The 13,590-nt window shown below is 43.9% G+C and overlaps 1 protein-coding gene across 1 annotated transcript in view; it reads left to right on the forward strand.

The window, feature by feature from the left end:
- Positions 1 to 558: 558 nt before the first annotated feature.
- The window catches only part of lrch3 (leucine-rich repeats and calponin homology (CH) domain containing 3), a 29,024-nt gene continuing 15,992 nt past the window's right edge, over positions 559 to 13,590 (forward strand). Inside the window, exons 1-5 of the mRNA XM_084065121.1 lie at positions 559 to 901; positions 9,384 to 9,528; positions 9,916 to 10,042; positions 12,211 to 12,316; positions 13,192 to 13,328. Coding sequence (XP_083921247.1) covers positions 628 to 901; positions 9,384 to 9,528; positions 9,916 to 10,042; positions 12,211 to 12,316; positions 13,192 to 13,328 — 789 coding nt within the window. The 5' untranslated portion in view covers positions 559 to 627. The remainder of the gene's footprint in view (positions 902 to 9,383; positions 9,529 to 9,915; positions 10,043 to 12,210; positions 12,317 to 13,191; positions 13,329 to 13,590) is intronic.

The following is a 13,590-nucleotide window of genomic DNA, read 5'->3' on the forward strand; positions in this document are numbered from 1 at the left end:
CTGATTACATCAGGGATCTCCATATATGGGCATAAAAAGGACAAGGACATGGGGGGACAAGGGACATGAACTGACAGATAGAGAGATCACCATATATGGGCAGTCGGATCACCGGTGCACCATAGGTGTGAATGCCGCATGGCAGCCTTAACCTCTAGTCTAGTGTGTGTGTGTGTGTGTGTGTGTGTGTATACATATATATATATATATATATATATATATATATATATATATATATATATATATATATATATGTGTGTGTGTGTGTGTGTGTGTGTGTGAGTGTGAGTGTGAGTGTGAGTGTGTGTGTGTGTGTGTGTGTGTGTGTGTGTGTGTGACGAATCGGCATAATAATTGATTTCGTATAATCAACTAAATCGATTAGTCTGATTAACCACTAAAGCCCTGTTCTATCTATCTATCTGATTATCTGTCTACCTATCTGTCTGCCCCCCCCTCTCTCTTAGCCTTCAGTTTTCCTGCAGTTCTTCTTTCCCTTTGGCTCATGTCCTGTGTGTGTGTGTTTGTGTGTGCGCATGCTCCCATCCTCCCCTCAGTCCAGTGCTAGCCTGTTAGCCGTCTGCCCTGCTAGCACCTAGCAGCAGCAGAGCAGTAGTAAGTAGTGTAATGGCGGCCTCGGTGCTACTGGGGTCTGCGGCGGACAACAACAACGCGGGACCACCGGCCTTCACGGTCCCGGTGGCCAACAACAACAGCGCCGGCCTGGGTCACCCCGCGGCGGGGGCCCAGGGCCTGGCGGGCCCGGCGTCGTGGAACCGCTCCCTGGACCGGGCTCTGGACGAGGCTGCGGCCACCGGCTGCCTCAACCTCAGCGGCAGGAAGTTGAAGGAGTTCCCCCGGAGCGGAGCCAACCACGACCTGACCGACACCACCCGGGCCGGTGAGTGATCACTGGGCTCCACGGGGGCCGGGGAGGTTCGGGTCGAGACCCGTCGGGCGCCAGTGGGGGGTCACTCAGAACCCCCCCTCAATGGAGCCGCTGTGGTGTGTGTTTGTGTGTTTTTGGATGAGTTTGAAGACAGTTTGTTTGGTGGAGTCTGTGAGTCTGCAGACCCGGGAAGGGAAACATTAGGCCGTGAAGGAGGTTCACGGTCCAGGGATACTGACAGGGGTGTGACGCGGAGCACGGTGACCGGTCGAAATCTGTGACTTTTTTTTGTAGCCGCAAGCAACTCTTTAGATCCTATTTTTCATATCTGGAATCTGGAGTTGCAATACCAACCCTTGACAGCCCATACATCCAAACACAAAAGTCCTGTCTGATTGTATTAAACGACGTTAAACTCACCAACATTGCAGCGGAATTATCCTCTTTGTATCTTAAGTTTTTGTTTCATACAAATCCACCATAGACATGTTATGAGCTACCTTCTGTCAAGAAATTCCTTGCAGGTGATTACACTTCGAAAAATTATCACCTGTACGGAATTTATTGACAGAAAGTAGCTCATAACATGTCTACGGTGGATGTTTGTGAAACAAAACCTTTGCTGATAGAAAGAGGATAATTCAAGCTTTCCGTACAGCTGCAATGTTGGTGAGTTTAACGCTGTTTAACACTATCAGACAGGACTTCTCTGTTTGGGTGTATGGGCTGTCAAGGGTTGGTATTGCAACTCTAGATATTAAAAATAGGATCTAAGAGTTGCTTGCGGCTAACTTTTTGGTGACTTCAAATATTGTTTCAAAACGTTTTAAAAATTAGCAGATTTATTTAAGAAGCAGTTCGAATACAATCAGATAGATAAATGGTGGTCTGATCACGTCTTGTCTGTAAAAGGTTGGAGCTTTGCTAACATTCTGAAAGAGTTTAGATTTTTACTTTGATCAATCCAATGTTTTACCCTCAATGTTTACAAACATACACAAGCCTAGTACAGCCCCCTCAAAACAATTTTATCAAGAGCTGAGTCAACCATCTATTCTAGAATAAAATTTGACCCACTTGAACACTTTTTTGGTGTACAAAACGGGACAGGGTTGTCTTTGAGGATGTTAACAGTCAGCCTCACATTCATGAAATATGAATGTTGCCTATACATACATAAATACATAATCAACAATAATTCTACCAGTTCACCTGATATCCTAACGCGCTGACAGACAGGGTGTCATGGTGACTAATAGAACATGTTATGTCATGGGTGTCAATTGTCATGGTAATAATAAACCATAAACAACAGAAGATGATGTGACGATGACTGAGGAGGGGTCACATAAATCGATAGGTCGTCGGGGTCTGTGTAACCGCAGTAAGTTTGGGAACTGTGTGAGTTGGTGGGGTACTGTATGATTGTATTGGAACCCCCAACGTCAACTCTGGGAAAGCAAGTCCAGAGTATTAATTTAAACCCCTGCACAACAATGACCCAAACAAACAAACAAACAAAGCTTATATAGAAGCTTAGAAGAATATAGAAGCCATAGATAGCGTTAGCTTCAACTGTCTGGAGCTGTTGGGTTAGCATAGGCTCTCCTCACCGGAGCACGGGGCGGGTTGTTTAGAAACGGTCCGTTAAAGTGGAGGGTAAATGGTTTAGTGTGTGTGTGTGTGTGTGTGTGTGTGTGTGTGTGTTAAACACACTGGTTTGTATAGTTTGTTTGTAAAGTCCCGAGACCACGTTAGAATGTCCCGTCAGAAAGCTCAGTGACGTCAGTGACGGTGGAGACAAAACAAACGCAGCCTGCTGCTGAAACTACAATGGCGCTACGTAGCATCTGATTGTCTGTCTATATATGTCTATATCATAGATATGTATGTCTTATCTGTATCTGTCAGTCTGTCTGTATATATGTATATGTCTGTCTATCTATATGTACATAATATACATAATATTGTCTGACTAGTATAGACAATACAGAGAGACAAACAGACATAGATAAACTGTCTGTTTGTCTATCTGTATGGTCTGTCTGTCTGTCTGTCTGTTTGTTTGTCTCTGTCTGTCTGTATTGTCTGTCTATCCATATGTCTCTGTCTGTCTATACATCTATTTGTCCAGCGATATGTCCGTCTGCCTGTATCAGTCTCTCTAAATTCAAGATTCACGATGTTTTACTTTATTGTTTCATCTTTCATTACATACGAGTACAAAGTCTATGGTTTTGGTTCCTCAACATTCTAGCAGCAATAAGAAAAACAATTACAAAGATATAGTAAATAAGAGCAGCAATAATAGTAAGAAACTGTTATTACACAGTATGTACATTGATCATACATTGGTGGTCATAGCACGCTTGGAAGGTGCTGTGTGCATTGTTCCTACTTCTAAATGTACTCTGTGTGTGTGTGTGTGTGTGTGTGTGTGTGTGTGCATGTGCGTGCGTGCGCATAGTCTAGTGTCACTGTCATCATGTGCCAGTGTGTGTGTGTGTGTGTGTTAACCACTTGAACCCCAGCATCTGGGGGGAGCGTTTGCCAAAAATAGCCGATCTACAAGCTTAAGCTTTTGCTATGTTTGTCGAAGAGAGAGAAAAAAGAGCGTACCAAGTGCAGTTGTAACTCGGGTCCGTTTTACTAAGTATAGAGGATTTAGGTGGTTAAAACATACTATTGTCTGTCTGTCTGTAAGCCTGTCTATCAGTCTTCTTGTCTGTGACTTTGTCTGTATATCAGTAATTTTTCTACTGCCAAATGCATCATTGGTAGTGCTTAGTTGACCGGGGTCCCCCAGGGGTCTATACTAGGCCCCCTTGCTTTCTTCCCTCTACACCAAATCTCTTTGGTGAAAAAAATAGCAGAGCTTCAAGCTGTCACAATGCCACGTTTCAAGCTGAGTTGCGAGGGCTTGTGACGTGAGCTTGGACATTTTTGCAGAATATTGCCTATTGTATTTTTGCAGAATGTTGTTCACCTAACATGACACGACATGCCCAAAATATTGATGCTGTGGGTTCATGTGGTTTTAAGACGGTGACACTCATAGCACAGCATTCACTATTCTATGGTGGGGGTAGGGTTTAGGTTTTTAACGATTCCGGTTCCTTAACGATTCCCTCTTAACCCATTCAATCCGGGAACGCATCTGTGTCATTTTAGATTTTAGCTATAGCCATTATTTTATACTTTGGCTATTACAAAATAGCAGATATACAAGCTCATAGCTCAAATGTTTGTATATATATTTTTTTAAAGCGAACATTTTTAACTCAAACCTTTGCTTCTGAGGGTCCCTGGAACAACATATTTTGCAAGGGGGGGGGGGCTCCACGGCCAAATACATATCATTTTGGGGGTCCTTGACATGGACAATGTTTGAGAACCACTGATATGATATAGCAACATAAGTGTTTCAGAAAACTTAGGATTTAGAAGACATTTGTTTGTTGTTGGTGCGTTCCCAGATTGAATGGGTTAACTCATTCACTGCCAGACTTATTTCTGGCTGTGTTTGCCCACTGCCAGCGATTTAGTGTTTTTTATAACTTTAAAAAATTCACAATTTTTTTTCATTATGATCGCAAGTCCAATCGTTTCTAAACACACCGGCGATACGCGCACGCCGCTCAGACAACAAACATTCCGATCGGGGCGAAGTGTCTGTCCACCAGCCCAGTGTAAAAACACCATGTTTCGCCATGTGAACGGTACGGCTCACTTACTTTTTCACCTCGCCACAGACCTCGCTAAATCCCTTATGATCGCGTGTTCAACTGTTTGTAGACACGCAGGGTAGTTGTGTGAGTGGCCCAGAGAAGAAATTTTCAATCGGCGACATTCCATTTTGCAGTTTTATCAGTTTCTAAACAGCGTTTCACGGCGGAGAAACACAAAGCCGAGAAAATGCCATTTTAGAGGGGGACTTAAACAGGAAGCAGGCGGAAACAAAAATCTTCGATTGACGTCATTTCCGTATCCGGTGGTGTTACTATGAAATGTGTCACTACGAGAGATGAAGGACGGTGAGATCTTTATTAAATCAAAGTATTTTCAAAATTACGTTTTTTACGTTCTTGGCAGAATTGGTAATTGGAAATAATTACGTTTTTTACGTTCTTGGCAGGGTCTGAGTTTAACGGTCCGATTCCTTAGCTGTTCCATTTAACGATTAGTTTAGGAGATTCCAACTTCCAAATGGACCCTTACAGGTCTGTAACTGAGAGTTATGGTTGGTCCTTGAAATTAAACAGTTTGAGAGAGAACCCCTGGTATTGTAATTGTATAGCAGACAGTCCACATACCAGCTCTGCCTCTTGACAGTCGGATAAACCGGTTCCGGATCCCAACCCTAGGCGGGGGGGCAGTACAGTATGTCAGGAGGAGGCAGGGAATCGGAAGGTACTTGGTTCCATTCCTCTGCTCCTCCAGGCATTGTTGTGTCGCCTGGTTTATAGTCCCTGAGCAAGGCACTTAACCCATTTAATCCGGGAACGCATCTTTTTCATTTTAGATTTCTTTGGCTATTCAAAAATAGCAGATATACAAGCTTATTTTTAAACATTTTGTAACTCAAATCTTTGCTTCTGCGGGGTCCCTGGAACAAAACATTTTGAGAGGGGGGGGGGGAGGATTCCACGGCCAAATACATAATCTAAAAATGTTTTCATGTCAAGGACCCCCAAAATGATATGTATTTGGCCATGGACCCCCCATCTCAAAATATCTTGTTCCAGGGACCCCCCCCCCCCCCCCCCCCCCCAGAAGCACAGATCGGAGTTAAAAATTATAGCTTAAAAACATATTCAGAATCAAAGATTTGAACAAATATTCCACGCTCATAGCACTATGAGTTGCTCCAACTGCTCAAATACAGAGCCATACTGTACACCATAGATCCATCATAGATGCCTGATCTCATAGACCCACTGGAAACATGAAGTCAGTTTTAATTTTAGCCATTGATGTTCAAAACTGGTGTTTTTTTTATGCAAATTTGAATCAAAATATGAATATAAAGTGACAGCCCTAGCGTACTGGTTCTGTGCCTTGCTCACTCCAGGCACAGAACAGGATTTCAGACAGTCTGTCTACTCGTCGTGCGTGGAATATAACAGTATGTGAAAGAAAGTCGTTACTTTCTTTGATCACATTACCCCATTATGTCATTTCCTCTTAACTCTGCTCAACTTTATAACGCTGTACAGAACACTTGACGCATTTATTTAATACCACTTACCACTTTAATACCACTTATACCACTCTCTAAATCTGCCGCAGTAGCTATTCTACAGATACAGTGGCAGCAATACTATATTAAGTAGATTACAATGAGATCATTGTGCACCCAAATCTATGTCTTGTAATGTGTTTGTCTTCTGTGCACTTTATAACCACGTGATTCCTAGCATCCCTATTCAGGAGTGAACTGAACATTTGGCTAAAAATAACCGAATACAAGCTGTGAGCTAATAGATGGGCTATTTTTGGCGAGTATTTTTATTTGATGTAGAGAGGCAGAGGGTAAAAAGGAGGAGGGCTAGTATATGACTCGGGTCAATAAGTATATAGGATGGTTATGGTCTGTTGTTTAACTTGTTTTATCCTGTTTATCTGTTCCTATTTTAGTCTTATTCCGTTAACATTTTTATTATGTAATTGTGGTTTTTCGTTGTACAGTAGGCAGCTTGTCATTCGTGTTTCAACAGCGCTTTATAAATGAAGAATGTACCTTACTTACTATACCATATAACTTAATGAGGCCTCAGCTGTCTGTTCCATTGCCATTCCAGTCCGACATGTCAGAGCAGCATAAAGAAGACAGCTGCAGCTAATTAAACTAATCAGTTTGATTTAGGTATGTCAAAGAACATGCACTGATAATAGTCAATGGTATTCAGTCAGTGCTGCTTGGTAACTGTCAAACTGTCCCACTACTTTAAATGTTATCAGCTGCAGCTGTGTTTACGTTTTATAAAACGTCTGTGAACAGAGTCCATGCCACACACTGAACAGTGCTTTAGCCACTTAAACCCCAAATGGTTGACCGGAGTCTTTTCTGTTATTGTGAGAAAAACTTTGCTGGAAATAGCTGATCGACAAGCCGTTGCGATGCGTTGTGAGCTTGTCGATCTGCTATTTTCTGCAAAAGCTTTTCCCACAATATGGATGTTCGGGTTTAAGTGGTCAAGGGGCTCTATGGTGACCAGGGCTGTCCCTGACTATGAATTTCCGAAAGAATAGGGATGGACGAGTCCATGATGACCACTGAACATTAAGACTGTGTCCACCATCTGTACATTTGCAGACTTTTTTTTGCTGACCAGTTTTTAGCGGTGCCAACCGCTCTACACTTGACTTTGTCCGTCCGTCCGTCCGTCCATCTGTCCGTCCGTCCGTCCGTCCGTCCGGATGAGCACGGGATGAGCACGGCAAAGAAGCAAGACATACAAACACACGCACGCACACACACACACACACACACACACGGACTTGGAGATTGCCTATGCCATCTCTCCTCTCATTGGCCACACGTGCCACTGGTTATCAAAGAGGGGTCCAGGGACCCCCAGCGTATGTTATGTCCGTCCGCCCGTATGAGCACGGGATGAGCACGGGATTTTAAACAGCTATAACTCCAGTTTCCAGCATGCCACCAAGTCCAAATTTAGTATGTGGACTTAGACCACCAATAGGGACGAGCATGAATTGCTGAAGCCCCGCCCCCTCTGTCCAGGGACCCCCAGCGTATGTTATGTCCGTCCACCCGTATGAGCACGGGATGCGCACGGGATTTTAAACAGCTATAACTCCAGTTTCCAGCATGCCACCAAGTCCAAATTTAATATGTGGACTTAGACCACCAATAGGGACGAGCATGAATTGCTGAAGCCCCGCCCCCTCTGTCCAGGGACCCCCAGCGTATGTTATGTCCGTCCGCCCGTATGAGCACGGGATTTTAAACAGCTATAACTCCAGTTTGCAGCATGCCACCAAGTCCAAATTTGGTATGTGGACTTAGACCACCAATAGGGACAAGCATGCATTGCTGAAGCCCCGCCCCCTCTGTCTTCCCATTGGCTGGCCTTTAAACAGCCATAACTCAAGTTCGCAGCATGCTACGGAGTACAAATTTTGCACATGCACTAAAACCACCAATACGGACGAACTGTAATTACTTAAGCCCCGCCCCCTCTGTCTTCCCATTGACTGGCCTTCAAACAGCCATAACTCAAGTTCGCAGCATGCTACGGAGTACAAATTTTGCACATGGACTAGAACCACCAATAGGGACGAACTGTAATTACTTAAGCCCCGCCCCCTCTGTCTGCCCATTGGCTGGGCTTTAAACAGCCATTATTCCAGTTTGCAGCATGCTACCAAGTACAAATTTGGTAAGTGGACTCAGACCACCAATAGGGACGAACTGAAATGAGTTAAGCCCCGCCCCAAAGGCACCGCTTCCTTCACACAGGGTGTGTTTTTTTAAAACTATCTGTTAACTGTTAACTATCTGGTAACCCATTGGGTAAAAAAGACAGGAAAACAATATTTTTTACCCACTTTGTTTTTTGCCTCTGGGGGCATCAAATCCTTTTTTAGCGGTGCCAACCGCTCTACACTTGACTTTGTCCGTATGTCCGTCCGTCCGTCCGTATGAGCACGGGATGAGCACGGCAAAGAAGCAACACATACAAACACACGCACACACACACACACACACACACACACGGACTTGGAGATTGCCTATGCCATCTCTCCTCTCATTGGCCACACGTGCCACTGGTTATCAAAGAGGGGTCCAGGGACCCCCAGCGTATGTTATGTCCGTCCGCCCGTATGAGCACGGGATGAGCACGGGATTTTAAACAGCTATAACTCCAGTTTGCAGCATGCCACCAAGTCCAAATTTGGTATGTGGACTTAGACCACCAATAGGGACGAGCTTGAATTGCTGAAGCCCCGCCCCCTCTGTCTTCCCATTGGCTGGCCTTTAAACAGCCATAGCTCAAGTTCGCAGCATGCTACGGAGTACAAATTTTGTACATGGACTAAAACCACCAATAGGGACGAACTGTAATTACTTAAGCCCCGCCCCCTCTGTCTGCCCATTGGCTGGCCTTTAAACAGCCATCATTCCAGTTTGCAGCATGCTAGGAAGTACAAATTTGGTAAGTGGACTCAGACCACCAATAGGGACGAACTGAAATGAGTTAAGCCCCGCCCCAAAGGCACCGCTTCCTTCACACAGGGTGTGATTTCTTTTTAGAAACAGGAACTCGGTTTGGCTCCTCCCCTTTCTTAGTGCACTTTTCCAACTAACAGCAACACTACATGTTTAGGGGCAGTGGTGCTTGAGAGATTAGTACCCCAGTGACTTAACTAATTCATTCAGTAAACTGACTTAAGGGTTTAATCACCTGCTAATAAATGGTCTGTCTGTTTCTCTCTCTGTGTGTGTGTTTGTGTGTGTGTGTGTGTGTAGATCTGTCTAGGAACCGTCTGTGTGAGGTTCCAGTAGAGGTGTGTTTGTTTGTCTCTCTGGAATCATTGAACTTGTATCAGAACTGTCTGAGGACACTACCAGAGGCCCTGCTCAACCTGCAGAACCTAACGCACCTTAATGTCAGGTAAACACACACACTCACACACACACTCACACGCGCGCGCACGGACACGCGCGTGCACACACACACACACACACACACACACACACACACACACACACACACACACACACACACACACACACACACACACACACACACACACACACACACACACACACACACACACACACACACACACACACACTACCTGTCTCTCCAGTCATAACTAGAGCCTGACCGATGCCAGACCTTTGGGTCATATTCAGATTTTGGAGAATAGTAGACAACCAATTATTACTCATGTTTTACCACTCATCAAATCAATTAATGATTTATAATAATGAATCATATCAGTCAAACCGATATATCGGTCGGCCTCCAGTCGTAACCAGCTGCCTGTCTCTCCAGTCGTAACCAGCTGTCTGTCCTCCCGCCGGTGGTGTGTAATCTTCCATTGAAGGTGTTGATCGCCTGCAACAACAAGCTGGTTTCTCTACCTGAGGAACTGGGACAGCTCCGACACCTGACTGAACTGGTAACCTGTCTGTCTATGCTGTCTGTCTGTCTGTCTGTCTGTCTGTCTGTCTGTCTGCCAGCCATTTAACTGTCTAAATTTAGATAGCATATATCATGTAGACAGATGCCAGGTCCTTCTGTTGGCTGTGTTGATTTACTATGTCTGCTAAATGCCTTAATTGTAAATTGTAAATTAGTTGACTTGCTACTTTAGGTTTTATACGGTCATGAAAAAGTCCTGGAATTAGAGAACAGTCTTTTCCAGGCCTGGAAAAGTTTTGGAAAATAATAAAACTCTGAACCCCTATTCTCGGTGGTGATGGACAGGAATTTCACCCCTAAGCCACCCACAGGCCTGGGATAAAAAAAAAATGTCCTGATATGATTCCTGATATGTTGTTTCATATCGTTGCTGTCGGGTAGAAACCTCCATATTCCAACCTTTGTGTTTTTTCGTAAATTAACGCCCTACTTGATCATACTACTACAGTGTCACAAAAAACACCAAAAGTAGCAGATCTGCAAGCTCGAAACGCGGCGTGTTTTGGACATGGTTTCCACCTGACAGAGATGATATGACAATGCATTAATTAAGTATGTGCCAACCAGATGTGTTGATGGAAAAACAGCTTGTGTCAACTTACCTACACAGGAGACTATGTCTGCTGTGTGGAATTATTTCCAAATCTATGAAAGTGACAGCAAAATTGGCATTTGCAATGATGCTTCACCTTCAGAGCAAGAAACTCAATAATCCACTTGAAAGATCTATAAATATAACTCTCCCACAGCTACAAATCTGTATTGGCGGTGTGTAGATGCGCTCAAGTGTGCAGCAGTGTTGCCATGTCTGCTCATTATAAGCGACTTTGGGCTTGTCTTTCTGTAAAGTTGTTTGAAAGTGTGAGTGCTTATTTGGCCTTGTTTCCTAATGTTGTTTGAACCAGTTGTTCTCAAACATTTTCATGGCAAGGACCCCCAAATTAATATTTGTCCGCAGACCTCCCCCCTTCTGAAGATATGTTGTGCCATAGACCCCCATACAAGATCTGTGTGGATTTGGAAAATATTCCACAATTTTCTATTTTTTTTCAAGATTTTTCTTTGAAAATAGCTGCAATGCGTTGTGAGCTTGTAGATCGGCTATTTTAAAATATGCAATGTATTTGTATATAGGCTTAAAGTGCTTATGTGTCCTGCCCTATAGTCGCTTTTGTTGGGCTTGTTTTCATAGATCTGGTTGCTTATTTCTCAAGCAAAATCTGGCAGCAACAAAAAAAAAGGCACAGGTTCCCGAGGCTAGACAGTGACAGACACGCTGCTCATGCACACACATATTACACACACACACACACACACACACACACACACACACACACACACACACACACACACACACACACACACACACACACACACACACACACACACACACACACACACACCCAGAGTCCAGTTATAGCAAAGATTGTTAATTTATGAAGATACACCATCCCAATTGGAGGCACTAGAGGCGAAATAGTACACAAATCCTACAAATGGTCTCCTAAGTAGGTGTGGTTTGCTTCTCCCCCAACCATCCCACCAACCTCCCCCTCCCCTCTCCCTGGCTGACAATTGTATTTTGTGATAATATGCATATTAACACATTGGGTGCCAGCATTTTATAATAACAGATTACGTTTGGTGCCGAAATCTCACCGTTGAGCTTTGCAGCGCTGTTTAAAGTAGACTCCACGACGTGCATTCCATGTGAAAAAAGCATGCCTCCAGTTTGCCCGATGGTCCTGGTTAACGCCTGGAACGATAACATCTCTCACGCGAGTAACAATGGCGGAGCGATCGTGCATACAAAATGAGTGCATACAAAATGAGTCGTTTTCCCCAGCGTAAAAAGTATCTGAGTTATAGGGGTTTTAGAGAAGGAGATAGAACGGAAGCGGATGGGAGCCATGTTTTTTGACACGGTGATCCATCTGTCCTCTCCTTCTCAGAATCACCATGGGTGATTCCAGAGCTGCTCCAGGCCCTCCTGTGTGAAAAAAACAAAAAGACTGAAAACACGGTTCAGACCGTGTTCGGCACCAAAGCGCTACTCTGTGCAAACACTGTTCAGACCCGATGTGTTAATAGTGAGCATTGTGTTTTATGCTGACATTCATATTAACAGTGAGCATTGTGTTTTAGGATGTCAGCTGTAATGAGATCGATACGTTACCGTCGCAGATTGGCCAGCTGGAGGCGCTACGAGACCTCAACATCAGACGCAACTACCTTGTTACATTACCCCCAGGTACACACACACACTCACACTCACACATGTTCGATCACAGATTTACTAATCCTGAAATACAGGAGATACGCTTACGTTAAGAGGAAGTAAAGTAGAAAATATGCAAAGTAAAAACGACAATACTGCTGCTTGACAGACAATGGTGAATAGACTGAATGTGTAAGTAGCCCAACACTCTAAACTGCATTGTGGGTACTTCTCCCTTCATCGCTCATGAAAACAAGGCCTTTGTCATCATGACCCCATGTGCTTCAAACCGGCATTTCTCTTTGACCAAAATTGTCCCTACGTGTTGTCAGTTAAAGGCTATTGGATGTGTTTATGAATATTTTATATTATACTGTAATAATCTACCGTAATTACTGTAACTACTGTGAAAAAATCGGGGTCCCTCTGGTTAAGACATGAGCTATCACAGCAGATTTGTAACTAGCTAAATGCATGGATTAAAGTTCTCAGTCGCCACGACTGATTTCAGTCATTTGTATTCCATAGAAGTCAGCATGTTTCTATGAAATGTTGCGCAGCGAAAATAGACGATCTACAAGATCACGAGAGCTTGTAGATCGTCTATTTTAGATTATTTTAAGATTAGATCATTTGAAGTGGTCAAACTAGCAATACGTTCAGAAGCATCTTCCATAAAATCCTAATAGTCTCGGATATTTCATAAAAAAGAAAAGGTTAAAGCCTCAATCTGATTTCTTCACCTGGTTGGCAGTATGTAGAACAGCAGGGACATATTACAAAAACAACATCATTTTACATATTATGTTAATTGTTTTGGAATCAGCGCTAGTGTGTGAGGCGCTCCTTTCACGCTGTTTCACAAATTTATTTTGATTTATTCCGTGTGTGTGTGTGTGTGTGATCAGAGTTGGCAGACCTGCCTCTGGTGCGTCTAGACTTCTCCTGTAACAAGGTGAGCTGCATCCCAGTGTGTTACAGACGCCTGCTCCACCTGCAGAGCATCATCCTGGACAACAACCCCCTGCACAACCCACCTGCACAGGTACACACACACACACACACACACACACACACACACACACACACACACACACACACACACACACACACACACACACACACACACACACACACACACACACACACACACACACACACACACACACACACACACACACACACACACACACACACACACAGTGGCGATTTCACAAAAGGTTTGTGTGGCTTGCTGCACAGAATAAGGCAATCATAAATAAATGATGAATGCCACTATGTTTGTGGAAATGTTCTTAGTAGCATAC

Source organism: Gymnoscopelus microlampas (genome assembly GCF_963454915.1).
Source record: "Gymnoscopelus microlampas genome assembly, chromosome: 8".
In the NCBI taxonomy this organism is placed as follows: domain Eukaryota; kingdom Metazoa; phylum Chordata; class Actinopteri; order Myctophiformes; family Myctophidae; genus Gymnoscopelus; species Gymnoscopelus microlampas.